At 64.0% G+C, this 27,009-nt stretch overlaps 1 protein-coding gene across 3 annotated transcripts; it reads left to right on the forward strand.

The window, feature by feature from the left end:
• Positions 1 to 2,643: 2,643 nt before the first annotated feature.
• Positions 2,644 to 26,601, forward strand: RBMS2 (RNA binding motif single stranded interacting protein 2). 3 transcript variants are annotated; one of them, XM_075121689.1, is made up of 14 exons: positions 2,644 to 2,779; positions 15,040 to 15,212; positions 17,440 to 17,498; positions 17,953 to 18,044; positions 18,894 to 19,045; positions 19,492 to 19,571; positions 20,067 to 20,176; positions 21,302 to 21,348; positions 21,560 to 21,653; positions 23,221 to 23,271; positions 24,320 to 24,430; positions 24,512 to 24,592; positions 25,036 to 25,122; positions 25,793 to 26,601. In XM_075121689.1, the coding sequence occupies exons 1-13, from the start codon at positions 2,714 to 2,716 to the stop codon at positions 25,114 to 25,116; spliced, it is 1,197 nt and encodes a 398-aa protein (XP_074977790.1). In that variant the 5' UTR covers positions 2,644 to 2,713; the 3' UTR covers positions 25,117 to 25,122; positions 25,793 to 26,601. The 3 variants fall into 3 exon arrangements, with proteins under 3 accessions (XP_074977790.1, XP_048688380.1, XP_048688379.1); XM_048832423.2 differs by having other exon boundaries at positions 2,645 to 2,779; positions 15,043 to 15,212; positions 18,888 to 19,045; XM_048832422.2 differs by having other exon boundaries at positions 2,646 to 2,779; positions 18,888 to 19,045.
• The last annotated feature ends 408 nt before the right edge of the window (positions 26,602 to 27,009 follow it).

Below are 27,009 nucleotides of genomic sequence, written 5' to 3' on the forward strand. Positions count from 1 at the left end.
CATCCTCCCATCCCTCCCCATTAGCCATCCGTTTCCACACCTATATACTTTTCTCTCTCTCCTTCCCAGCTCACCCTGCCAGGCATCTGGCTCTAATTGCCTCTCTTCGCTGCAGCTCAGCTCCCCTGGGACCCGGCTGCTCCCTCCCCAGGGCTCCCTGCCCCCCTCCCCTCCCCAGAGCAGCATCCGCAGCTGGGCCCTTTGTTTGTTCCAGCCCTGGAGCTGGGCCTGGGCTGGGTTCTACATCCCCTCCCCTTGGCATGATGTTTCTCTCACCTCCAGGCCCCAGCCCCAGAGACACCCCCCCCTTGCAGGAGAGAGGGGGGGCATCCAACCCCAAATACCTGGAATCAACTGCCCCATGAAACCTCACCCTGAGCCCGTAAAGCTCCTCCAGGTGAAAGGAGCTGGGGTGGGTGCCCTGTCCCGGGGGGAGCCCCTTGTGTTCTGTTCTGCAGGGGGGCTCCCAGCCTGCCTCCCCCGCCCAGGATCTCCCAGCGAGCAGGGATGGGTGTGGACTGGGAACCAGCTTGCTCCAGGGTGAAGCTGGGCAGGGGGCTGCTGTTTTTTCTCAGTTCCCCCAGCAGCTCAGTGTGATCGGCCCAATTCCTCACCTCCTGAGCCAGCTGCCTTGGGGCCAGCACACCCTAGAGGGGAAAGGCCCCATGTCCCATTCCCGTCCCCCCCGACCCTCCCCCCAGCCAGCCAGTTCCCACCCTGGGGCCGGATCAGAGCTGGCGCCCCTAGGGGAAAGGCCCCGTGTCCCAGTCCCTGCCCCCTTTGCCCCAGCCAGTCCTCTCAGCTTGGGCCATCCTGGCATCACAACTGCAGAGAGATGACAGGGCCAGATTTTCCAGGCCTGCCCCACAAGTGCACTCTGTGATGTGTTCTGGCAGCATCCAGCGGCCCCAGTCAGGGGTCCAGGCCCTGCTCGGCACTGGGCAGAGGGCAATGCAGGGGACCCCTACCCCAGACAGCGGGGAAGGGGGCCGTATGGGAGCTCTGGACTGGGGACAGCCGGGACTGGAGTTGAGCCCAGAGTAGGCCTGAAGGAGACTCAGGGTGATGGCCGCTGGGCTGACCAGGTTATTCCTGAGAAGTCAGGGGAGGGGGATCTGGTCCATAAATCACCCCCCCCCCGCCCTGAACTCCAGGGGATGCTGATGGCTGCAGCCGGATCCTTGGCAAAGGGAGGCGCTGGGGGTGGGACCATGAGCCCCCGGGGAGGGACACACGGAGCAGCTAGGTAACACGCAGCACGGGAAGGGTTAAGTCTGTCCCCATCCTGAGTTGGGTGTCCCCGCCCGCCTCGTCTCTGGATGTCTGGGCCTGGGTGGGGCCTCGTGATCCCCGAGTACAGAGAGCAGGGGGCTGGGGGCCCCATGGCCCCGAGCGTTCCCCATCCCTCGGTGACTCATGTGAAAGACACACAAGGGAACACCCAGACGGGGCAGCGTGGCACGACCCCACCCAGAGGGGGCGACGCTGAGACCGGCTCACACAGCCCCTCCTGGCCTGGGGGGATGATGCTGAAACCGGCTCACACAGTTCCTAGGGTGTGGGTGGCCCCAGGGTGACCCCGTTCCTGCCAGGAATATCCCCCCAGCTGGAGACCATGCCCCCTCCCAGGGATGTTAGGCTGGGGCTGCCCTCTGTCTAACCACCCCCACCAGTGCTGGCCAGCAGGGGGTGCTGCCCTGCACCCACCTGCCCCTCACCAGGCCCCAGGTGACAGCCCTGCCCAGGGCAAGTGCTGGGCTACTTTGTCCGGAAGCACATGGATGGGAGATGAGTCGGGGGCTCAGTAGGGGGCGCTCTCCCTCGGCAGTCAGTGCCCCATGCACCACTAGGGGGTGCTCTGCTCCAGGGAGTGGGGCCAGGCTCTCCCCTGGCAGTCAGTGCAGGCCCCAATGCCCCAAGGTCTGCCAGGAATAGGGGGGCTGGCTGGAGCAGGGGTGAGAGGCCTTCCCGGGGGTCTGGGCCTGCTCGGCGGGGCTGTTCCCTGTAGGGTGACTGATGTCCTGATTTTATAGGGACAGTCCCGATTTTGGGGTCTTTTTCTTATCTAGGCTCCTCTTACCCCCCCACCACCCATCCCGATTTTTCACATTTGCTGTCTGGTCACCCTAGTTCCCCGAGTAGCGCGGGGCGGCCAGCCGGAGACGCGGCACCGGGCCCAGCGCCCCGAACGCCGGCCTGCGCCTCCGCACCCTGCCGCCGGGCCCGGCTTCCCGCAGCTGGGTGCGTGCAGCGCCTGGCACGCGGGTGGACCCTGATTTCTCCCTGCGACTCTCCTAAAGCCGAAACCAGGGCCACACCCGTCCCCCCAACACCAAGAACTTCGGCAACACCCCAGCCACCCCCCGGGGCCGAGTGGCTACTGATTCTTTGGGCTGGTTGCCCCCGGGGCCGGCATTATTTCGGGGGGCCGGTGCTCGGTGCTGTGCAGGAGGTCAGACTAGAAGGATCCTCACTGGGTCCCTTTGCGGGCTGGGGATCCCCCCCCCGCCCCGCCCCGTCGGGGAGGAGAACCAGCCCCTCCCTCGGGCGCCGCTCCTTCCCCGGGGCGCTAGGACCCAGTGGAAAGTTGTCATCCCAGCCCCGGATTCCAGGCTGGCTTCCCTGGGTGTGACGTCAGCCAGCAGCCCCGTCTCCCCCCCCCTCCAGCGGCCCCCCCCGCCCCGTTCCCAGGCCCGTAACATTAGGCAGGAAAATGTTACTTTCCGTCCAGCCCCGGGCCGCCATCGCCACATTTGGCTACAATAAGACCAGCAAGAAGGTAGGAAAAGCGGCTCCGCCTGGCCCCCCCCGCCCCAGCGCGCCCCAATGCCCTTGGCTCCCCGGGAGGGGAGAAGTGGGGGGGTCCCAGGCCCCCGCGCTCCCTGCACCCCCCCAGTGAGCCGCGGGGCCCGGCTCAGGCCAGTCCGAGTTAGCCTTTGTGCTTGGGGAAGTTGAGCCCCCCCCCCCCACATCGCCCCCCTCGCAGCACCGCCCAGGGTGAAGATCTGGGCCCCCCCCCCGCCCCGCCGCGCTGCTCGAATCGCTTTTCCGGGCACCCCCCCCCCGCCCCCCGCGCCCGGGCCCAGCTGAGCTGCGTCCGCGTCCCCCCCACCCCCAGCCCCGGAGTGTGGGGGTGGGCTGGGGGGTGGCGGGGTCTGACCTCCATCTCGGGGTTCAGGGGCAGAGCGAGGTCCCCGTGTTCGGGGAGACGGGTTTGATTGGTGGGTGAATAGCCCAGGCAGGCCAGGCCTGGCACCAGATTCCCATGGACGGAGGCACGTGGGTGCCAAGCGGGGGAACCCCCGTCTGCTCCCCACCTCCCTCTGGCTATGGCTGGCTCTGGGGCTAGCTGGGGGGCGCTGTGGAAGGGGTCGGGGAGGGGCTGTGTCCCCCTTGTGCCAGGCAGAACGCGAGGGGGGTGTTATTGGGCATTGGGGTCAGAGTTAGGGGGTTTAGGGTCTTGCTGGGATTAGATTTGGGATTTGGAGTGGGGTCTCGTGAGTTAGAGTGGGGGGTGACGGGGAGCCAGGACTCCTGGGTTCTATGCCCAGCTCTGGGAGGAAAGTGTAGCCTGGTGGTTAACACAGTGGGGCCTGGGGCTGGGGGAGCAGGACTCCTGGGTTCTAGTCCCAACTCTGCCACTGGCTGGCGGTGTGACCTTGTGGGGGGGGGGGGGGGGACAAGCCTCTGTGCCTCAGTTTCCTTGTCTGCAGAGCAGACTGGGGCGCGGGGGGGGGCAGGCGGGTGAATTCTCATGTCTCTGAGTCCCAGCGAGACCCTCTGCCCTTCACAAGCCTCTTCTCCCACAGCGCCACCCCGGTGGGCAGAACCCTTGTGCCCTTACCCCCCCCCCCCCCATAGCAGCGCATACCAGCTGGCCTCTTTCGGTCCCACGGGGCGGGGATTCATGCAGCACCAGGGGGCCTCCAATACCACCCCCATGTTCTTTGACCCCCCCCCCCCCCCCCGGACCCCAGATTACACCCAGAGGTTCTGTAATCCAGACCTCTCCCTGCCCTTTCGGGGCTCCCTTCTGCAGACCATGCCTTGGATTCCCCCCACCCCCTCTTGTCCCCGTGACATTAATGTCCTGAGCATTGGAGATGAGTCTGCAGCTCCAGCCAGCCAGGCTGAACTCCCCATCCAGAAGCCATGACTGACAGGCCCCGTCACCCACCCCGAGTGTCCGCACCCCCCCACCCCCACCCCTAGGGTCCACGCCGAGTCAGGCCGCCAATGTCACTACCGCAGGAGATGGGGAGGAAAGTGGAGGGCTCCGAGAAGCCAGCTGTGCAGATTTAAAATCATTCCTTTGTGCGTGTGAGATCTGTCACTTGCCACCCCACTGAACTTTCTCCAGGGGAGCGTGTGGGCCCGTGGCGGGTTCGCGTGGGCGAGCCTGGGGGATCAGAGCCTGTGTTGTCCGCGGCGTACTTGAGCCAGCCTTTTCTGTCGGCGGGAGCGTCCGGGGGGGTGTCGGCACGCGCTTTGGGTGCTTTTGGCGTCTGTCTGTCTTTGCCCGCCCGCTGCGTCTCCCTGTAAGCGCTGCTGGGTGTCCGGCGTGCGTTCGGGGCCGCGGTGCGCGCCTGTAACCTAGATCCCGTACGGATGTGTGAGGCGGTGAGTCTGATGACGTGCTGGTGAGTTTGCTCTGGTGGGTCCGTGGTGGCGCGCGTGCGATGGTCGTGCACGGGGGTCGTGCACGGGGGTCGTGCGGGTGAGTCTGTGTGTGACCGTTCGTGGGGCGGAGGGGGGGGGAAGCAACAAGGCGGGCGAGTTTGTGGTGCACACCACCACACTGTCGTTGGAGTGGTGGGTGGCCTTGCGGAGGAGCTGCTGGGTGCGAGTGCGTCGTCCAGGGATTTTGTAGATCTGGGTTTCCAGTCGGGATCTGGAACTGGGTTTCCAGTCGGGATCTTTGGGGGACACGGTCCGCCCGAAGACGCAGCCACTCCACCCCACGTGGGCAGTTCTCAGCCACAAAACAGCCCCACCCCCGACGTCTGTAATGCAGCTGGGGACGCGGGGAGTCAGAATACGTCTTCCCTGAAGTTAGGGGAATTTTTGCCTCATAATTTGCTGACCGTCTGAGTTACTCATCTCGAACGAGTGGAAATACTCTGCCGGGAGCTCTGCGATTTAGGCCATTTCTTGGGCTGAGACATGCTACTTACTGATTTTGCGTATTTAAAGGGGTCCAGTGGCTTGGTGGCTGGTACTGTTTTGTTTTGGGCAGCCCAGGTTGATGAGGCTCTGATCCGGGTGCGGAGTTTCTAGCTGCTACATAAAACTACCACGACTAATAGCTTCATAGACTTTTAAGGCCAGATAATCCTGCCTAGCAGAGGCCAAAGGATCTTGCTGTTCCTGCACCCAGCCCATATCTTGTGGTCGAGCTAGAACTAATATCTCGAGTGGACAGGAACTCAGCTCAGACTCCAGGGCCACCTAGCGTCCTGTCTCCAACGGGGGCCAGCACCAGATGCTTTAGAGGACGATGTAAGATCCTGCCTTTAGCCTACATGGGATAATCTGTCCCCTACTCTGGGCTCATCCGGCTCGCTAAGAGGTTGGTGTAAGCCGTAAAGCAGGTGGGTCAGTACCGGGGCTGGTTGGAGAAAATCTCCATTTTGTGGGAAATGTTGAGGTTTTGAAATTTGTTTCCATTCCATGTTCGGGGACTGGGGGGAGGAAGCGACCACACAGTAACCCAGGGGTCAGGGCACGTACCGGGCATGGGGGAGACTCCGGCGTGGTCTACGCTACAGATTTATGTCGGTGTAACTACATCGCTACGGGAAACATACATCCCTGAGCCATGCAGTTAGACCAACCTAGTGTAGACAGCGCTCTGTTGGCAGGAGCGCTTCTGTGAGCAGCACAGCTCCCACCTCTCGCGGCGGTGAATTCACCGCGCCGATTTCCCGTTGGGGTGGGTAGTGTCTTCTCTACACACCACAGCTGCATGGGACGTGTAGACAAGCCCTCGGACGTGGCCCCGGGTCTCCCCCTCCCAGGCAACGTCCTGGCTCCTGTTCTGGGGCGCGTCTCGCTCTCGTTCTCCTGCGGTTCCTCGTTTCTAGAGCGTGACCCCTCCAGGAGCTTTGACCTGTGACGGCTCAGGCCAGTCTGTGCCCTGAGCCTGTTTCTTAACTCTCTCTGCCCTCCTGGCGCTTCTTCTGGGATCCTCGTTGTCCGTTAGCACGAGGGTGGCGCCTCCTGGGATGTCCACACGGCTTTGGGACCCCGGCTCCGTGGATTCGGTGCTTCCGAGCCCGTGCTGGGTCGTCCGTCCGTACTGCATCACCTGCCTGGGTTAACGCTTGCTGGAACCGCGGCTCCCAGCCACACCGCTGCATCCACGCCTCTGTCTCGGGTCTGCGTCCACACTGCGAAATGACAGGGCTGGGACCTAAATCACAGTGGGACTCGGTTCAGACCCCACTCCCCTGCTCCAGCAGGTCCTAGGACCTGGGTCCTGAGCCAGACTGATTTGTATGTGGACGGAAGTGGGACTTGGCTCAAACCTGAGTCAGAGCCCAGCCTTTAGTGTGTAGGATAGACGTAGCTACGAACCCCGGTCATGGGCCAGGGCCCCATGGTGCTAGGCGCTGTGCATTATTTAGGTCTATTATAGTAGCACCCAGGAGCCCCATTCGTGGGCCAGGGCCCCATGGCGCTTGGTGTGGGCTGGTAGAGCTCTGGGAAGCGGCCCCAGAGATATTTGACATCATGGTTTAAAGAACCAGCCCCTCTTGTTAGCTTTGAAATGAAACCCTCGGGCCCACAGGCTTTCGCTTGCGAGCTGCCTGGGGTCAGCGGGGCCCTGACCTGCTCCTGCGAGCCCAATGGGAACTAGACACTATACACTGGAGCAGGCCCCTCTGCCCCAGTGGCTCATCTGGGTAACCTGAGTGAACAGCCAGCCAAGGGGAGCTGGGGGCTCAAAACCTAAGTCTATGGTGGGGACGGTCTGATGGGACTGCCCACAATGGCATGCAGCCGATCTGCAACTATTAGCAAATATCTCCACCGGCCGGGGACGGGACGCTGGCTGGGGAGGGCTCTGAGTTACGACAGAGAATTCTTTCCTGAGTGTCTGGCTGGTGGGTCTCACCCACATGCTCAGGGTCTAACTGATCCCCAGATTTGGGGTCAGGAAGGAATTTCCCTCCTGGTCAGGTTTGCAGAGACCCTGGTGGTGGTGGGCGGGGGGGGTTCGCCTTCCTCTGCAGCGTGGGGCACTTGCAGGTTTCAACTAGTGTCAATGGTGGATTCTCTGTAACTTGGAGTCTTGAAACCAGGATCTGAGGATGTCAGTGACACAGCCAGAGGTTCGGGGTCTGGTACAGGCATGTGGGGGTGTGGTCCTGGATATGCAGGAGGCCAGACTAGGGTCTCTGGGTCTGAGTCGGCAGGCCTCACGCCTGAAAACGGAATTGCGGTGTTGGGGCGCCCGAGGGGACCCCAGTGCTGAGCAGAATAATTACAACATGGCCGTGTAGGTGTCCCTATGGAAATCTGAGCAACGGGGAGGCTGTGTGGCCTCGTGGTAAAGCATGGCCTGGTATCCAGGAGGCCTGGTCCTAGCATCTTGGGCAAGTCGCTTCTTGCTCTGTGCCTCAACTTCCCCATCTGTGAAATGAGGTTAATGATCCTGCCCACCCTCGGTCACATGCTGTGGGAGCGGCGCTCGGTGCTGTTCGTTTTATACCTGACAGTTTTTGATGTTTCTGTTAGTTTAAAAAAAAAAAATTGTCCAATGAACCTCGATCCTGCACCAATTTCCCCACGTGCCTCCCTTCCCGCTCCTGAGACCTGCCGTGAGCTTTGGCGGGGCTAAACGTCTGTGTGAGACGGGGCGCTGGGGGTACATCAACTAGGCCAAGCTTCCCAAAGGCCCCGCACCCACAGATCGGGCCTGGAGCTTGCAAAGATCTCAGCAAGGCGCGAAAACAAGTGGTCGGGTTTTTCAAGAGGGGCTCGGAGAGAGAGTCGCACTGGGAGTTGTGTGGTGAAATGTTGCCCTTGTAATATCATTATTAATTAGGGGTAATAGGATAGCACCCAGGTGCTCCAGTCAAGGCCCCATTGCCGGGCGCTTTACGTGATTTATTAGGTGTCTTACGGTAACATCTAGGCGTCCCCGCCATAGGCTGGCACCCCGGTATGCCAGGCACTGTACAAAATGCCCGCTCCTGGGCATTGCTTCCTGGCAACTCCACTCTTTGGCAAACCTGGCGCAGCCAGTGGGTGCTGGGGACTATGACCCCCGGCTGACCTGCAGCCCCACTGCCAAACAGCAGCTTCAGCCCGCAATAAATCTCTGCAAATGTAGGTAGCACTGGAAGGGGAAAAAAAACAAAAATGCATTGAGGAATGTCATGGTATCAGCCACACCCAGCTGGCATCACTGCCCAGGCATGTGTTGTGGTGATAATTAGTGATGTCACCAACCATTTCCTGTGGCGGGCGGGGGGCGGAAGAGAGAGAGGGGACAATTTTCCTGCTGGCCTAGTCCAGCATCACTGGAGGGTTCTGTTCCTCTGCGACTGACTCCTGCGAGGGGCTCTGCAGGAGCTGGTGGGTGAAGCCAGACCGGAGCGGTGGCTTGGAGCTTCCCTTTTTCACAGTGATCTCGGTTTTCCGAACGGTCACAGTAAATTTGGGCTCCCGCGTTTGTGAGTTTTGTATCGGTTTTGGTGGGTTTTGTTTTCAAATTCTCGGAGACGTTGACCAAACTTTAGCTCAGAACAAAATATTTCCTCCAGCAACAGCGTTTTAATAGCGATGGCAAACCCCCCACCCCACCCCCGAATTCTTGTATCTCCAAGAGCTTTGCCAAGGAGGTCAGCGTCAGCGCTGTTTTGCAGCTGGGGAAACTGAGGCACGGAGCTGCTGTGACCTGGTGGCAGAACCAGGAGTTGAACTGAGCTCGCTGGACTCCTGGCCCAGAACTGAGCCTTCCCCACCACCCTGCCTTCCTCTCAGGGCCCCCTCTAGTGCCTGAGAACCCCAGAGTGAAACTGACTGGAAGGGAGTGTGAAACTGACCGGTCTGTTTTCACTCTGGAGGGGCCAACCCTGAGCCTCCAAAATCATGAGTTTGGTTTGAAAGTCAGGGAGATTTTATCCAAATTCTTCTTCAGAGCCTCCTTGTGTCTGAGCCCGGGGGGGGGGGGTCACACGCAGGTCATGTTTTCAGGGTTTTTCCCTGCAACCAGGAGGGTTAGAAATTTACTCTTTGGGTTTTTTTTTCCCCCCCCCAATTAAAGCTGAGATTCTCGCCTGACCCTCCGGCTCCTGGATCCGGGTCTTTCAGAGAAACACCAGATAGTGCTCAGAGCAGCCGCCGATGAAGTGGGCTGTAGCTCACGAAAGCTTCTGCTCTAATAAATGTGTTAGCCTATAAGGTGCCACGAGTCCTCCTGCTCTTTTTACCAGATAGTGTGAGGCTCGCGATAAGATCATGAGCGTTGGCAAGACATGGAGACCCGCCACTTTTTTTGAAGCAACCCCAAGGTGGAAAAGCAATTTGTGCCTATGAGCTCGGCGCTGTACCAACATACTTCAGATCATTCCATTCCACTCACCTCTGGGGCGGGCCAAGAACCCGAGCCAAGGGGGTGATTGTTCCTTCAATAACCGTGTATTTGTTAAGCTCTTACCGTCTCAGAGGAAAACTGACGATCTCGCTGGCACATCCCAGCTTAGGGCTCCACCAGGCTAGCCCTCTCTCCAGCTGCCTGCTTGGAGCTGTTCCACTTTGTACAATAATTACACACCGGCTGGGCCAGTGGCAAACACGGGCCCGACGGCCTGGTGGTCAGGGCCCTCGCCTGGGGAAAGCAGAGGTCTGCATCAGGCGGAGCAGGGAGTGGAATCGGGGTTTCCAGCATTGCCATGCTCTGATCACTGGGCTGTTGGCTATTCCGGGGCGGAGGTGCATCTCTGGTTCTGACCTGAAATCCTACCCTGGCCCAGGAGCCCGCGGCATCAAAACCGGCGCATTTCCACGGATGGTTTCGGTTGCCGCAAACCGGTGTTTTCCCTGGTTTGGTTGACAAACTCTGGAGCAGCTCTGGTGCAGAAGTTGTGCCGTTTCAGACTCTCTGTCCGGCTGGCGCTCCTTCCCTGGGTGTATTGCGGTAGCAGCCCAACCGCTGGTGGCGCAAGGCGCTGTACGTAGGGTCCCTGCCCCAGAGAGCTTCCAGTCTGAAGAGACAAGGGAGGGGAAATCCAGGGACTGCGGGGACTTGCCTGAGGTCACAGGCTGGGGCCATGGTGTTGCTGGGAGAAGAACCCAGGTAGCCTCACAGCCAGGCCCCTAAACCAACCTTGCTCCTGGAGCTGGGGAGAACCCAGGTGTCCTGACACGTCCCTTCCTCTGCCAACGTTCGATTCACCAAACCCACCCTCTCCGTTGCTCTCAATCCCACCTACATTAGTGGCCTCAGTTCTTCCAAACCCACCCGCCTCTAACGCTTCCTGTCGCCCTGGGCACGCCGCGTCTCTGGCACGGGGGAGATCTGCCGTGGCCGGGGATCTCTGGGCCACGCCCTCCCCCCAGATGCAGAGTCCTGTCGGCTTCATGGGGACGGTGCTGCAATACTGGGGCCTAAGGGCGGGATTCTGGTAAGGGTTAAGGGAGTTAGGCACACAATAGGAGTCTGGCACCTAACTCCCCTGGGCTTTTTGAACACCCCCCCCCCCCCATGTGGGTGAAACTAGCCCGCTGTACCATGTTGCTTTCCACGTCCCGCAGGCACCCCTCCATTCATTTAACTACCAACTCAGTCATACCTCCCGCCCCTCCCCTGGCAGCTGTCTCCGTCCACTCGCTGCTGCACCCCGACATACCACCTGGGCTTCTCTGAAGCCACCGGCAGCTTTGGGGGAAACCGTGTGCTCGGCTCCCGCAGCCCGGGAGTGAAATGAGCAGCGGAAGGGAGAGGAGCTTGCATCCCATCCACCCTCTCAGAATAACCAGGTTCAAACATGATGCTGAGAACGTGGCAGGGGCCAAGTCATGTGCTTGAAGCGTGTTTCTTTTCTTGCCTGCGTGGACCTGCGTCCTGCCCCTCGTGGCTGCCTGGGCCGAGACGGGGGGTTTTCCGCCCTCCAGTCTCGGCGGCAAAGGCAGAGCAAGAGCCGGTGGCTGGGAGGTGAAGCCAGAGCCCCCCCGACAAGACGTAGGGCCCAGGTTGTGAACAGGGAGGGGAACTGATCCTTGGACCCGCTGCCCGAGGCATGTGGGGTTTCTCCGTCACTTGGAAGGCTGTACCTCGAGATGGGGCTTTCGCAAAGATTGGGTGTAGCTCAACCACAAGGTGTGGGCTGGCTGCAGAAATCCTTGGGACGGGGGTGTGTGTGAAACTGAGGCAACGTACATGTCTTGCTCAAGATCCTGCAGCAAAGTGGGGTGAGAACCCAGGAGTCCTGGCTCTCCGCCCCGCTCAGTAAACGGATCACCTTCTCTTGTGCATCGGGAAAGCTTCAAATGAGGAAAGGGGTGTCAGGGAAACTCAAGTGGGCGTTTCCCCTCTGACATTCGTCCCTGACCTGGTTCTGTTTCACCCTGTCTGGGCCCCTTTCCCGTCCCAGGTCTCTGGCACTGGCCCTGATCCTGTTCAATTTGGGGTCCCTCCTAGTGTCCTGAGAGAGACTCATTTCTGTCTCTGGTTTTGTGAAGGCGACTCTGCTACCACCTGGCCCTGGACTCACTTCGGGAACCTCCCACCCCCTTCCCACACCGTGCCTCAGTTTCCCCAGCAGTAACTCACAAGGAGGAGTTGATAGATTAGTATTTGCCAAGGGCTTTGGGCTCCCTGGGCAGAGCAAAGTTTTGCTGATGAGCCCGTGCATGTGGGCCTCTGGCGCTGCCCTCTGCTGGATGGCACGAGAACTGCTCACGGGTGGACCATAGACCCCATACTACTTTGTGCTGCTGGAGAGTCCCCCATTAACGCAGTGGGGCTGGGGGCTTTCGGAGCAGGGGGGCCTGAGTTCTAGACTTGTAGCTGTCGTGAGGCCCCGATGCTGTGGGCCTCATGCACGCAGGCCCTGCACGTTCTGGGGTGAGTTCCAACGCCGCGTCTGTCAGTGGGGTGAGCGCCCCAGAGACGCTCCCGTGCCGGGCTGGGCTGGGCTGGTACCGGCTGCCCAGGGAGGAGCATTGGACCAGCCCCAAGCTCTGCCCTGGGCCAGCCCCCCGTGCCGCTGCCGTCAGGGAGCAGGGAGCCGGGTTCCGCAGAGGGAGATCCTCACGGTGAGCGGCCCTGCCGTGTCCCACGCCTCTCGGCGCCTGGGCCCAGGGAAGCCGGTGGTACCATTCCCGTGGGATCAGCGTTGGGTGCTGGGCAGACGTGGCCGGCACAGGCCTCCTGCTGACCGGAGCAGCTTTGATCACATGTGTCCAATGGCCGCAGGAGCAGCCAGAGCCTGAGAGCGAAGGGCTGAGAGTGCAGGGGCAGAGGGCTGAGGTGGAGGCAGGGAGGGGCTGGTGCCCCTCACTCCCGACCCCCAGCCCCCTGCTAGCCCAGCCCTGGGCTCCCCCCCACCCAGCTCTGCCGGTGCCCCTCACTCCTGACCCGCAGCCCCCTGCTGTCCTAGCCCTGGGCTCCCCCCAGCTCTGCCCCTCACTCCCGACCCGCAGCCCCCTGCCAGCCCAGCCCGGGGCTCCCCCCAGCTCTGCTGGTGCCCCTCACTCCCGACCCGTAGCCCCTGCTAACCCAGCCCTGGGCTCCCCCCAGCTCTGCCGGTGCCCCTCACTCCCGACCCGCAGCCCCCTGCCAGACCTGGGCTCCCCCCAGCTCTGCCGGTGCCCCTCACTCCCGACCCGCAGCCCCTGCTCTCCCAACTCTGGGCCTCTCCTGAGCTCTGAGCCAGCCCTTCCTGAACACTGCAGCGGTTTTGCAATGTGGAGCGACGCCCACACAGGGCGAAGCGGATCCCCCCCCCCCGCCCCCGTGACCTCACTCAGCAAATCACAGCCCAGCCTGGGGAGTAGGGAGTTGCTGTCCCTGGCCCCACATGTGCATTGCACGCTCCTTGCACGCTGGGGCACGAGCGTTCTGGCTCTCCTCGTGCATCACACGGCCCCTCCCTTCCATCCCCCCGTGCACGTCCTGCCCTGCTGGGTCTGGGGTGGGGGATAGGGTTCCAGCTGCGAAGGGTTTGACAGCGGCCCAGGGGTTAGGGGCTGACCCTCCCTCCAGGCCAGAGTTGGGGTTGGTTCCAAGCAGGCGGGAGCTGGGGGGGGGTGTGGGGGGCATTTCCCCGCCTGTGCTCGCCCTGTGGCTGAACTGAACACGGGGCCTGCAGTTCAGCAAGGGGTGTGTGTGTGTGTTCCCGCCCCCCAGGCTCTGCTCCAGGAATCCCCCCCCACCCCAGGAATCCCGCCCCCCCCCTCCGCCCCAGGTGCTGACAGGCGCATCCCTCTGGCTCTGTCCTGGTGGGGCCCGGGGCAACGGCCGACCAGCGTCACCAGAACCCCAAGGAGCACGTGGGCCGGTGGCTGGGAGCCCGGGCTCCTGGCGCCTATTCTGGACGGTGACCTTGGCCCCATCCCTTAGTCCCTCAGTTGACTCTGCTGTGCAGGGTGGCGGGCGCCTTAAACGGGTGCTGGTTCCACCGGCATCCAGAGCGCCCCCTGGGGGCGAGCGCGGCCCGGGGCTCGTGGCGGGCGCTCAGCGTGGCTGGAAGGTTTGAGGCCGGGCTGGGGGCCGGTGGGCGCTTTGGAGGCTGGGGCTGTGGCCCTGGAGGAATCCGGCTGGGTTTCCGCAGGGGAACCTCCCGCCGCAGCTGAGTCAGCTTCCTCCCTCCCTGTGCTGTCCTGCGCCGGGAGATAAACCTGAGGAGCCAGCAGGTCCAGCCGGTCGAGGGCCGTGCTAATAACATACTCCCCCAGGCAGCGGGGCAGATGGGGAAACTGAGGCACGGGTGGGGGAAGGGACTCATCCAGGGTTGCACGGCGGGGCCATGGCAGAGCTGGGATCAGAATCCAGGAGTCCTGACAACCAAAGGGGGGGGAGCGGGGTGTGGGGAGTCCAGGGCTGAGGGGCTGTGGGTCAGGCGTGAGGGGCACCGGCAAAGCTGCAGGGGGGAGCCCAGAACTTGTCTCTGGGGGTGGGGGGATGGTTTTGGGGGGTGAAGCCTCAGGTTCAACCCCCTCAGACTCAGCCCCCACAGACCCCCCCCCAGCCTTATGCCATTGACTGTACCTAGGATGGTTTAAACTGGCCCCTATAGGCGCTGACTTACTCAGATCCTGGGGGTGCTCGTCCCACATTCTGGCCCACACCCAGCCCCCACTCCACCCCCGCCCCGCCTCCTGTTCCACCCCACTCCACCCCTTCCTCCAAGCCCCAGCCCTGCCCCTTCCCACCCTGCTGTGCCCCATGCCCCGCCCCCACTCCACCCCTTCCTCCAAGCCCCCGCCTCTTCCCAGCCCTGATCCTCCCAGTCTTCTCCCTCACCCCCCCCCAGCACCTCCTGCGATCCGCTGAACAGCTGATCGCGGGGGCTGTCGGTGGGTGCTCCAGCCCCGGAGCACCCCCAGAGTCAGCGCCCAAGCTGGCCCCTGAAACCCACAGCCCTGCCCTCCCCCCTGTGAGCGTCACGGAACGCAGTGAGGGGTCACCCTGGCATCTCAGCCCCCCGCCATGCTTCTCCCCAGGGGTGGCTGCATGTCCCCAGCACCGTGGGGGGGGGGGGGCACGGCGCGCTCTGGAAGCAGCCTGAGGCAGGGGGTTGTTACAATCCGGCCTCGGTTCAGTGGAAGCTCCCTTTGCTCTCTGACCACTGCCCCCAACCTGCCACCCCATCCCTCTCCCCTCCCCGCTAAGGAGGGGGCAGGTAGCCTCTCTCTGCGGCTCCCTGAGATCCCTGGGAATTAGGAAAGTAGGCCGGGGCAGGAGGAAAGATTCAAAGAGCCGGAGGGGGAACGTGAGCCAGCCAGCCGCGGATCCCACTTCCCCCACCAACGTCCCTCGGGAGCCCCGCCCCCCGCTCACCAGCTCCTCCCCCTCTTGTCTCCCAGCAGCCTTATGTGGCAGTGGCCCAGCAGATGGCGCCCCCGAGTCCCAGCGGCAGCAACAACGGCGGGGGCGGGGGCGGCGGGGGCGGCGGGGACCAGCTGAGCAAAACCAACCTGTACATCCGGGGCCTGCACCCGGGCACCACCGACCAGGACCTCGTCAAGCTCTGCCAGCCGTACGGCGTGGGGAGGGGCCGGGCGGGGGGCTGGCTGCTTCCCGGGAGGGGGTCGGTCTGAACCCCTGAGGGAGGGTTCCCCCCGGGGGGCATCAGGGCGGGATACGGGGCCGACACATCCCCCTGATAGGGTGCGGAAATGGGGGACGGTGGGGGGGTCTGACGGGTAGGAGATGGGGGGTGTCCGATGTGGGGGGGGGCGCGGGAGATGGGGGAGTCCGACGGGCAGGAGATGGGGGGTGTCCGACGTGGGGGGGGCGGGAGATGGGGGTGAGCTGACATGGGGGGGCGGGAGATAGGGGGTTATCTCAAATGGGGTGGGCGGGAGATGGGGGATCTGACATGGGGGTGTCCCACGTGGGGCACATGGGGTACCCTGGACGCTCCCTTAGACCTTAGCCAGAGGCTGAGATGCGGCCGCAACCCCGGGGCTCGTCCCCCCCCCCCGCCAATGCTGCTTCTTTCAGGGGCTCTGAACGGAGCCAGAGACACCCCCCCACACGTCTCCCCGACCCCCCCACCCCCAGCATTCCCAGATCACCGCAGCCACTGGTTTCCTTTGGGAACAAGAATCCATCCTGGGCTCCCCCCAGCTCTGCCGGTGCCCCTCACTCCCGACCCACAGCCCCCTGCTAGCCCAGCCCTGGGCTTCCCCCCAGCTCTGCCAAAACCCCTGGTGAGCTGGGATTGGGCCCAGCGGCGTGGGGCCATCGCCCCATTTTGGGAAGGGCTTTGAGTCCAGTGCCCAGCAGGGACTGGGTCAAACTGTCCCCCGGGATCTCTGCATTGGCCAGGGGTGGGGGGACATGAGGGGCTCCGGAGGGCGTGGGGGGCCCTGCTGGGCAGCAGCCCATGGAGGGTGGATCTGGCCCTGCAGTGGCCCAGGAGCTGGCGTGGGCCGGGGGGGGCTGTCGCTGCCGTAACCTCAGCTCACCCCGGCCGGGAATGCTGGAAGGGGCCCAGAGCCCACGCCAGCCCTGGCAGGCCCGTGCAGTTCCGATCAGGAATTCGCGGGGGGGAGGGGCTCTGGGAGCTGCTCGCAGCTGCGGGGGGTGGGGGGGTAACTCCTTCAGGGATGGGTCAGGATTCGGGGGGACGGACAGGGTGTTTCACATCACACCCCGATTTCCCAGGGCCTGGCTCCTCCCGCTGTGACATGGCTTCACCCCCTTGTGGTGCGCGGGGTTGCCAGCTCCCGCACAGTTTGTGGAGGGTTAATTCAGCCTCCCTAATTGGGCCCCAATTTGCAGATGGGGAAACTGAGGCACGGGGAAGGGTAAAATGGGAGGGGGGCAGAGGCTAGTGGTTAGAGTGAAGGGGGAGGAAGGGATGGAAACCAGGACTCCTGGGTTCTCTTCCCACCTGTGCTGTTGACTCCTCCTTCCCCCCCGCCTCAGTTTCCCCACCACCCATTTCCATGGCTGGTGTCTATCCAGGGCCATGGGCCCCTGCCACATTCTCTGCCCTGCCTTTGGGCTCAGGGGGTCCCCCGGTGCTGCGCAGCGCCAGGGACTTGGTCAGTCCGGCAGCTGGTCGGATTTCCTCCCCCACCCTGCCTGTCTCAGGTCCCTCCCCGCCAGGAAATCCGGCCGGGCTGACCCGAAGGGGGGATGGGCTGTTTCCCTTCCCTGCCTTGTGGTGGTGGTGGGGGGCTCAGAAGGCATCTGCCCTTTAAAGGCCCCCCCCCATTGGCTGCGGCATCCTGGGGGAGGGGAAATCTCCTCACCCCCAGTGCTGGAGGGGGGGTTCTGGAAACTGTCCCGCTGGGGATCCCCAGCCCGTGGCACCCCTGGCTTTGCAGCTGCTCAGTGGGGCCTGTGGAGAGGGGGAGGGCTGCCCCCTGGGAATTCCTCGTTTAACCCTTTCCCAGCTGGGGGATCTTTCTTAGCTGGCACCAGTGAGAATTCACCCCAAGTTTATTGAAGCTCCCCGAGCTCTGCCCCCAATGTCCGCAGTCCCCACCCTGGCTGCAGAATTCGCCTTCACTTCCTGGCCTAAATCAGCGTGGCTGTTAAACAGCCCCCTGCCCCACCCCAGAGGCAGCCGCATCTCAGCGCCAGGCGAGGGATCCCTGTATAACCAGCCCCTGCAGAGGCAGCCACAGGCTCCGTGCCGGGTGAGGTTTGGGGGTGGCAGGCATTGTGGGATGCCCCGTTAGGGGGTCCCGCTGGCCGCTCTGCCCCATGCCCATGGTAACTCCTCTCTTTGGCATACCCCCCCCCCCCAGATACGGCAAAATCGTTTCCACGAAAGCCATCCTGGACAAGACGACCAACAAGTGCAAAGGTGAGGCCCGGTGCCCCACAGCGGCGCCTGGGAACCCCCCTGCTGCTTTCCCCTGGAGTCTGGGCCCTGGATAAATTCCAGCAAAGGGTCCCGATGTACCCAGCCCCTGCACCTCACCCCAGACCCAGCCACATCGCAGAGCCAGGCGAGGGATCCCTGTATAACCTACCCTTGCGCCCCACCCCAGAGCCAGCTGCATCTCAGTGCTGGGCGAGGGTTCCCCATATACCCAGCGCCTGCCCCCACCCCAAAAGGGCCTCCTCTCAGCGCTGGGTGAGGGGGTTGCAGGGTGGTGGGAAGCAAAATATCCCATAAAGGCCTTTAAGACAAAAAAACTTCCTCAATATCCTCAATATCCAACAGACACACTCTGCTCTGAGGCTGCTAGGTCCCCCTCCCTGCCCTCCCCCCCCCAGATCTGGGTCCCCCCTCACAGCCCCTCCTTCTTTCGCAGGCTACGGCTTTGTCGATTTCGACAGCCCCACGGCGGCGCAGAAGGCCGTGACGGCGCTGAAGGCCAGCGGGGTGCAGGCCCAGATGGCAAAGGTAAGGGCCCCGGATGTTGGGGGGTGTGGAGGGTGTGTGTGTGGGGGTGTTCCAGCCACTGGCCTCCTCCTAAAGCCCTGAAAGGGTTAATGGTTCCAGCTGTAGGAGCTCCCTTCCCGGGCCCCCACTACCTTGGGGAGTCCCCCGCCCCCCCAAGGATGTGACACTTGCTTTGCAGGCTTGTGACTCGCCCTGCAGCTGGTTGGGCACCAGCTTTGCCCAGGTGGCTTTGGGGGGGCGCCAAGCCGACTGGAGAATCGGGGCCATGGGGCTCTCTCGGCCCAGGGTTGGGGGGACGGACGGGGCCTGATCTCAGGCCAGGCCGGAGCTGCGGACGATTCTTCCCAGGCCAGATTTGGACTTTCCGTCCTGCCCCGGGACAGGGAGAAGTTCTGAAATTTGGGGTGTTGTCCCAGGACGGGGAGCCTGGCTCCCCCCAGCTCTGCCGGTGCCCCTCACTCCCGACCCACAGCCCCTGCTAGCCCAGCCCGGGGCTCCCCCCAACTCTGCCGGTGCCCCTCACTCCCGACCCACAGCCCCTGCTAGCCCAGCCCGGGGCTCCCCCCAACTCTGCCGGTGCCCCTCACTCCCGACCCACAGCCCCCTGCTTGCCCAGCCCTGGGCTCCCCCAGTTCTGCTGGTGCCCCTCACTCCCGACCCGCAGCCCCTGCTAGCCCAGCCCTGGGCTCCCCCCAGCTCTGCACCTCACTCCTGACCCGTAGCCCCATGGGGCAGGGGGAGAGGAGGTAATTCCCCACACAGAAGCCAATTTCAGGGGAGGGGAGACCCTGGGGGGCCCCTTTGGGGGGTGCTGGTCAGCCCCTCACTGCTGTGTCTCCATAGCAACAGGAGCAGGACCCCACGAACCTGTACATCTCCAACCTGCCGCTCAGCGTGGACGAGCAGGAGCTGGAAGGGATGCTGAAACCCTTCGGGCAGGTGATCTCCACCCGCGTCCTGCGTGACCCCAACGGCACCAGCCGCGGTGTTGGCTTCGCCAGGTCAGAGCCCCCAGCCCGGGGCACCCCTGGGGGGGGTCATTGGCACGGGAGGAGATGGGGATGTTGGTGGGGGGAGGGATTGTGGGCGCAGGGACGTTGGCGCTGGGGGTTGTCGGTGTGGGATGGGGAGGGGGATGTTGGCACTGGGGGTGGCTGTTGGAGTGGCACGGGAAGGGGGAGGGGGGCGTTGGCGCTGGGGGTCATTGGCACGGGAGGGGGAGGGGGGCGTTGGCGCTGGGGGTCATTGGCACGGGAGGGGGAGGGGGGCGTTGGCGCTGGGGGTCATTGGCACGGGAGGGGGAAGGGGGCGTTGGCGCTGGGGGGCGTTGGCACGGGAGGGGGAGGGGGCGTTGGCGCTGGGGGTCGTTGGCACGGGAGGGGGAGGGGGGCGTTGGCGCTGGGGGGCGTTGGCGCTGGGCTCAGGCCTTCTCTCCCCCCGCCACCAGAATGGAGTCCACAGAAAAGTGTGAAGCCATCATCACCCACTTCAACGGGAAATACATCAAGACCCCCCCGGGGATCCCAGGTGGGCGGCAGGGCCTTGCGGGGATGGGGGGCACCCAAGGGGGAACCCGGGCAGCGGGAGCCGGGCAAGGGGCTGTTATATAGTGACTCTCCTGGGGGTTGGGACCCTTCCCTTCCAGGTTTAACTCCTGCCAGGCCGAACTCAGGACAGCAGGAGGCAGCGGGTCGGGAGTGAGGGGCACCGGCAGAGCTGGGGGTGGGGAACGGGGGCTGTGCGTCGGGAGCAGGGGGGCCTGCGGGTCAGGATTGGGGGCCCCGGAAGAGCGTGGGGGGAGCCCAGGGCTCAGCTAGCAGAGGGGCTGTGGGTCGGAACTAGGGAAGGCTGCGGCTCAGGAGTGGGGGTCCCCGGCAGAGCGTGGGGGGAGCCCAGGGCTGGGCTAGCAGGGGGGCTGCGGGTCGGGATTGGGGGGCCCGGCAGAGCGTGTGGGGGTGCCCAGGGCTGGGCTAGCAGGGGGGCTGCGGGTCGGGATTGACGCCTGCCTCTGTCTCTGGGCAGCCCCCTCAGATCCGCTGCTTTGCAAGTTTGCCGATGGGGGGCAGAAGAAGCGCCAGCCCCAGGGGAAATACGTGCAGAACGGGCGGGCCTGGCCGCGGGACGGCGACTCGGTGAGACCGGCTCCCGGGGGGTGGGAATCGGCCCCTTGCCCAGCCTGGGGCCCCCTTTTCCCCCTGTTCCAGAGAGATCCCCCGCCGCTCTCTGGCCCTGGACCGAGGAGGGGCTGCAGGGACCCTTCCCTAGGGTTCAGTTGTGTGCCCCAGGGTTGCCAGGTGCCCGGGTTTCGACCAGAACGCCCGGTCGAAAAGGGACCCTGGTTAAAAGTCTGGTCGGCGGCGCAGCGGAGCTAAGCAGGCTCCCCACCTGCCCTGGCCCTGCGCAGCTCCCCGGAAGCAGCTGGCATGTCCGGCCCCCAGGCGCAGGGGCAATCAGGGAAGCTCCGTGTGCTGCCCCTGCCCCAGCGCTAGCTCCGCAGCTCCCATTGGCCGGGAACTGCGGCCAATGGGAGCTGCGGGGGCGGGGTCTGCCGTCACGGGCAGCGTGCACAGCCTGGCTGCCCCTCCGCCTAGGAGCCGGACATGCCAGCCGCTTCTGGGAGCAGCGCAGAGCCAGGGCAGCTGGGGAGACGGAGTTAAGCGCTGCCTGACTGGAGCCTGCATCCTGAACTCCCTGCTCCCATGTCGGAACCAGCACCCTAACTCCCTCCCAGAGTCCACACCCCTCCTGTACCCTAACTCCCCACCCCAGCCTGGAGCCCCCTCCTACACTCCGGAGCCCTCACTCCCTCCTGCACCCCAACCCTCTGCCCCAGCCCAGTGGAAGTGAGTGAGGGTGGGGGAGAGCAAGCGACCGAGGGAGGGGGGCTGGAGTGAGTGGGGGATTGGGCCCCAGAAAAGGGGCGAGGCAGGGGCGGGGCCTCAGGGAAGGGGCGGGGCAGAGCAAAAGGGTGTTCGGTTTTGTGCAACTAAAAAGTTGGCAACTCTGGTGTGACCCCAACCCATGAGCTGGCAGGAGGGGTCTCTCTACCATATTGGGGGGAGACATGGATGTGTGTGTGGGGCTGATAAGCCCCTTCTCGTCTGGGGGGGTGTGGTGGGAGGGGTCAGTCCCTGAGATGCTGTGGCAGGGCAGTGGCTGCCTTGGGGGTCGTGGAGGCAGGATGGGGGGGTTCCTGTACCCGGGGGTGGGGTGCTGCGCTTCTGGGCAGGCCTGAGCCAGGTGTTGTGTCCCTACAGAGTGGCATGACCTTGACCTACGACCCCACCACGGCTCTGCAGAACGGGTGAGTCCCTGTGTCCTTCCCCCCCTCATTCCCCCCTATGTGTGCTGGGGGGGGGCACACTCCCTTTCTGTGCATCCCACAGGGGAGTTTAACCCCGTAAGGGCCATTCTCCTGTGTGTGTTGGGGGGGGGGGTTGCCTCCTCTCCCCCCTTCTGTGCCGCCCGCCGTGGAGTTTAACCCCGTGACGCCCGGCCCCCTCTTCCCCCCGCAGGTTCTACCCGACCCCCTACAGCCTGGCGCCCAATAGGATGATTGCTCAGACCACGCTCGCCCCTTACCTCCCGTCGCCCATGTCCTCCTACCAGGTACCAGCGCGGGGGGGCGGCTGGGGGCCTGGCCAAGGGGGAAGGGGGCTGTGTCAGGGTGTGACCCCCCCAGGTGGGGGGCCGTGTCAGGGCCTGTGTGGCTGTGTTGGGGTGTGATCCCCGGCTGGGGGGCCGTGTTTGAGGCTGAGGGGGCCTGTCAGGGCGTGATCCCTCTGCTGGGGAGCCGTGTCAGCGGCTGGCAGGCCGTGTTGGAGTGAGACTCCTCGGCTGGGGGGTTGTGTCGGGGGCTGGGGGGCATGTCAGGGGCTGGCGGGCTGTGTCGGAGTGAGACCCCTCGGCTGGGGGGCTGTGTCAGGGGCTGGGGGGCTGGGTCGGGGTGAGACCCCCGGCTGGGGGGTTGTGTCTGGGGCTGGGGGGGCCTGTCAGGGGCTGGATCGGGGTGAGACCCCCAGCTGGGGGGTTGTGTCTGGAGCTGTTGGGGCATGTCGGGGTGAGACCCCCAGCTGGGGGGCCACGTTGGGAGCTGGGGGGGCATGTCAGGGGCTGGCGGGCTGTGTCGGAGTAAGACCCCTGGCTGGGGGGCCATGTCGGCGGCTGGGGGGCCGTGTCGGGGTGAGACCCCTGGCTGGGAGGTTGTGTCTGGGGCTGTTGGGGCATGTCGGGGTGAGACCCCCAGCTGGGGGACCACGTTGGGGGCTGGGGGGGCATGTCAGGGGCTGGCGGGCTGTGTCGGAGTAAGACCCCTGGCTGGGGGGCCACGTCGGCGGCTGGGGGGCCGTGTCGGGGTGAGATCCCTGGCTGGGAGGTTGTGTCTGGGGCTGTTGGGGCATGTCGGGGTGAGACCCCCAGCTGGGGGGTTGTGTCGGAGGCTGGGGGGCCGTGTCGGGGTGAGACCCCTGGCTGGGAGGTTGTGTCTGGGGCTGTTGGGGCATGTCGGGGTGAGACCCCCAGCTGGGGGGTTGTGTCGGGGGCTGGGGGGCCGTGTCGGGGTGAGACCCCTGGCTGGGGGGTTGTGTCTGGGGCTGGGAGGTTGTGTCTGGGGCTGTTGGGGCATGTCGGGGTGAGACCCCCAGCTGGGGGGTTGTGTCGGGGGCTGGGGGGCCGTGTCGGGGTGAGACCCCTGGCTGGGGGGTTGTGTCTGGGGCTGGGAGGTTGTGTCTGGGGCTGTTGGGGCATGTCGGGGTGAGACCCCCAGCTGGGGGGTTTTGTCGGAGGCTGGGGGGCCGTGTCGGGGTGAGACCCCTGGCTGGGGAGTTGTGTCTGGGGCTGTTGGGGCATGTCGGGGTGAGACCCCCAGCTGGGGGGTTGTGTCGGGGGCTGGGGGGCCGTGTCGGGGTGAGACCCCTGGCTGGGGGGTTGTGTCTGGGGCTGGGAGGTTGTGTCTGGGGCTGTTGGGGCATGTCGGGGTGAGACCCCTGGCTGGGGGGTTGTGTCTGGGGCTGTTGGGGCATGTCGGGGTGAGACCCCCAGCTGGGGGGTTTTGTCGGGGGCTGGGGGGCCGTGTCGGGGTGAGACCCCTGGCTGGGGGGGCCACGCCGGGGCTGGGGGGCCGTGTCGGGGTAAGACCCCCCAGCTGGGCCCCGCTGACACCCCTCTTCGCCCGCAGGTTCACAGCCCGTCCTGGATGCACCACCAGTCGTACCTCATGCAGCCCACGGTGAGGCCCGGCCCAGCCCCCCACCCCTCGGGGCGGCTCCCCTGTCTCCGGGCCCAGGGGAGGGGGGCAGCTGCAGGGCGGGGCCAATGAGGCTGCTCTGACATCACTTCCTGGTAGCCGTGGGGCCCAAATGCATCACTTCCTGTTGCTCACCGGGATTTCATTGCCAACAGGAAATGATACCGACTGACTATACGCATCACTTCCTGTCCCTTGCGTGGTCTCTGACATCATTTCCTGTACAGCCTTCCCACCAGGGAAAGGGCCTTTGTGGTGCCCGGTTCTCAGCTGGCCCCAGGCTCCGCCCCCGGCCCTGTGCTGATTGGCCATACCGGCTCCCGTGGCCCCAGGCGCCGCCCCCGGCCCTGTGCTGATTGGCCGTACCGGCTCCCGTGGCCCCAGGCGCCGCCCCCGGCCCTGTGCTGATTGGCCGTACCGGCTCCCGTGGCCCCAGGCGCCGCCCCCGGCCCTGTGCTGATTGGCCGTACCGGCTCCCGTGGCCCCAGGCGCCGTCCCCGACCCTGTGCTGATTGGCCGTACCGGCTCCCGTGGCCCCAGGCGCCGCCCCCGGCCCTGTGCTGATTGGCCGTACCGGCTCCCGTGGCCCCAGGCGCCGTCCCCGGCCCTGTGCTGATTGGCCGTACCGGCTCCCGTGGCCCCCAGGCGCCGCCCCCGGCCCTGTGCTGATTGGCCGTACCGGCTCCCGTGGCCCCAGGCGCCGCCCCCGGCCCTGTGCTGATTGGCCGTACCGGCTCCCGTGGCCCCAGGCGCCGCCCCCGGCCCTGTGCTGATTGGCCGTACAGGCTCCCGTGGCCCCAGGCGCCGCCCCCGGCCCTGTGCTGATTGGCCGTACCGGCTCCCGTGGCCCCAGGCGCCGCCCCCGGCCCTGTGCTGATTGGCCGTACCAGCTCCCGTGGCCCCAGGCGCCGCCCCCGGCCCTGTGCTGATTGGCCGTACCGGCTCCCGTAGTGCTTAGCACCCCCGTTGCCAGGTCTCTCTCCTCCCAGCCCCGCCGGCCGCTCTCCAACCTCTCTCTTCTCTGCCTCAGGGGACGGTGCTGACGCCGACCATGGACCACACCATTTCCATCCAGCCCGCCTCCATGATGGGCCCCCTGACCCAGCAGCTGGGCCACCTCTCCCTCAGTAGCACTGGCACGGTAAGGCCCCCGTCCGCCGGCACCGGCGTGGGCTCCTCTGGGCACCAGCCGCCCCCTGACTTCTCCTCTCTCCCTCCCCAGTACATGCCAGCGGCAGCAGCCCTGCAAGGAGCTTACATCCCTCAGTACACGCCCGTGCCTTCCTCCAGCATCTCAGTTGAGGTAAGGGCCCTGTTCCAGGCCGGGGGCGCAGCTGGAGGGGCAAGCCCCTGCCACATCTGTCAGCTGCGGGTTCTAATCTCCCCTTCCCCCCTCCGCCACACTACGCCTCCCAACACCTCTGAAAGGCAGCTGCCTCTGGGGTGGGACGTGGCAGCCGCTGGACAGCCGACGCAGCAGTAAGGAACCCGGGGATCACGCACCCTGCGTTGAAATGCAGCCACCTCTGGGGTGGGGTATGACGGCTGTTGAGCAGCCAACACAGCAACCTTGCCCTGGCAGGCTAGGACAGGAAGTGGCGGGGACGCCTGTCTCCAGCTGGCATCAGGTCAGCACGGGGCATTGGCTTGGAGCAAAGAGGCTGGTCAGGATGGGGGTGCAGGGGCCAGACAGGGAGGCCACCCCCACCCACCCCCCTAAGCTCCCTGGGCTTGGCTGCCTTTCAGGAGAACAGCGGCCAGCAGAGCCAAGTGGCTGTCGAGTCTCCGTCAGACCACGCCGCCTACTCCTATCAGTACAGCAAGTAACAGCAGGTAAGGGCTGGGGGGGCGGTCTCAAGGGACGAGAGCCTGTCCCTCTTGGTGGCGCTGGCCCCAATCCGGCCACAGGGTAGGAGACTGGCTGGTGGGGGGGGGAATGGGACATGGGGCCTTTCCCCTGTAGGGGGCACTGGCCCCAATCTGGCCCCAGGGCAGAGGACTGGTGGACTCTGGGGGACAAGGAATGGGGCATGGGGCCTTTCTCCTGTAGGGGGCGCTAGCCGCAATCTGGCCCCAGGGCAGGGGACTGGTGGGCTCTGGGGGACAGGGAATGGGACATGGGGCCTTTCTCCTGTAGGGGGCGCTGGCCCCAATCTGGCCCCAGGGCAGAGGACTGGTGGGCTCTGGGGGACAGGGAATGGGACATGGGGCCTTTCTCCTGTAGGGGGCGCTGGCCCCAATCTGGCCAGCCATTGGGGTTAGGGAATGGGACATGGGGCCTTTCCCCTGCAGGGGGCACCAGCCCCAATCTGGCCCCAGGGGGGCAGGCTGGCTGGCCATTGGGGTCAGGGAATGGGGCATGGGGCCTTTCCCCTGTAGGGGGTGCCAGGTCTGATCCAGCCCCAGGGTGGACACTGGCTGGCTCAGGGGGATGGGACATGGGGCCTATCCCCTCGGCTCACTGCAACCCCCCGTATCAGTGAACCGTTGTCTCCCTCTTCAGCTGGACCAGGCGTCTCTGCTCCGAGCACTCGCCCCGAGGGAGAACGCCACCTCCTCTTTGATTTGTGCTGCATCTAGAAGATCGAATCCATTTTTTTTTCTTCGTTCGTTTCTTTCTTTTGCAAAGAAAACAGTTTTGTAAAAAAAGCAAACAAAAAAACCCGGCAATAGACTCTGCTCACCAAGGAACCAAAGCGGTGGAATGGGGGGGCTGGGTCACCAGATCCACTCCATGCGGACGGACAGACGGACTGAGGCCTGTTTTAATATGAGGAAAACAAATGTGTTTGGTTTATTTTTTTGTTGTTGTTTTGGAGAAACCCCTTTTTTCTGGGTGGTTCTTTAAGGAAAGGGTTGATCCAGGTGGGTGGATCTGGCTGCCCTGGAGCGGAGAGGCTGCAGATTCAACTCTCTGGGACAATCGTCGTTTTCTTTTGTCAATTAAGGATTACTTTTTTGTTCCTTTCTTTTTCTTTTCTTTTTTTTAAAGGGAAAATATGCAACGTTTGAACAGGTTTATTTTGAGGGGGGTTTGGTTTTGGTTGTACTGCTCCCCGACGGATTCCGCCCGTTTTTCCCCCCCCCCAGCTCCCCTCTGGACGCTTCTCCACGCCTCAATGCCACTGTAGGATAAAGAATTTTTCCCGGGGGGGGGAAGGGGTTGCTTTAAAAGAAAAGAAAAAACACGCCGCAAAAACCTACAAAAAAAGCCCCACGTTTTATTGTATTGTTTTTTTGCTTTTTTTCTCCCGGGTTTTATAAAAAAGGAAAAAGTCTTTAAAAAAAAAAAAAAAGAAAAGAAAAAAGAAACACTAAAAAAACCCAGGATCTAATGAGACAAGCCTGGCAGGAATCCGTGACTTTCCAATGGGAGGATGAGGCGGGAGATACGCTGCATCGGGCACTGGCTGGCAGGATTTTGGGCAGGGGAAAAGTTGGCCACAAACTCTGGGCCAGGACACAGCTCCAGGAAACCTCTAGGATCCTTAATCTTCTCCCTGCTTGAGCTTCGCCGGACAGGATTACTGCACGTGTTGGACTCCAGCTTGGACTGGGGGGATTCGTGGTCTCTGCTCCGGCCCCTGTCCTTTCCTGTTGGATGCTACAGACGTGGACTCGCCCTGCGCCTGGGTCAGGACTCCGGACTCGGCCCTCGCCCCCCTTCCAAAAGCCTCGTGCCGCTTTCTGCGTCACCAGTGACGTCTTGTGCTTCCGGAC

Source organism: Caretta caretta, chromosome 20 (assembly GCF_965140235.1).
Source record: "Caretta caretta isolate rCarCar2 chromosome 20, rCarCar1.hap1, whole genome shotgun sequence".
Lineage (NCBI taxonomy): Eukaryota > Metazoa > Chordata > Testudines > Cheloniidae > Caretta > Caretta caretta.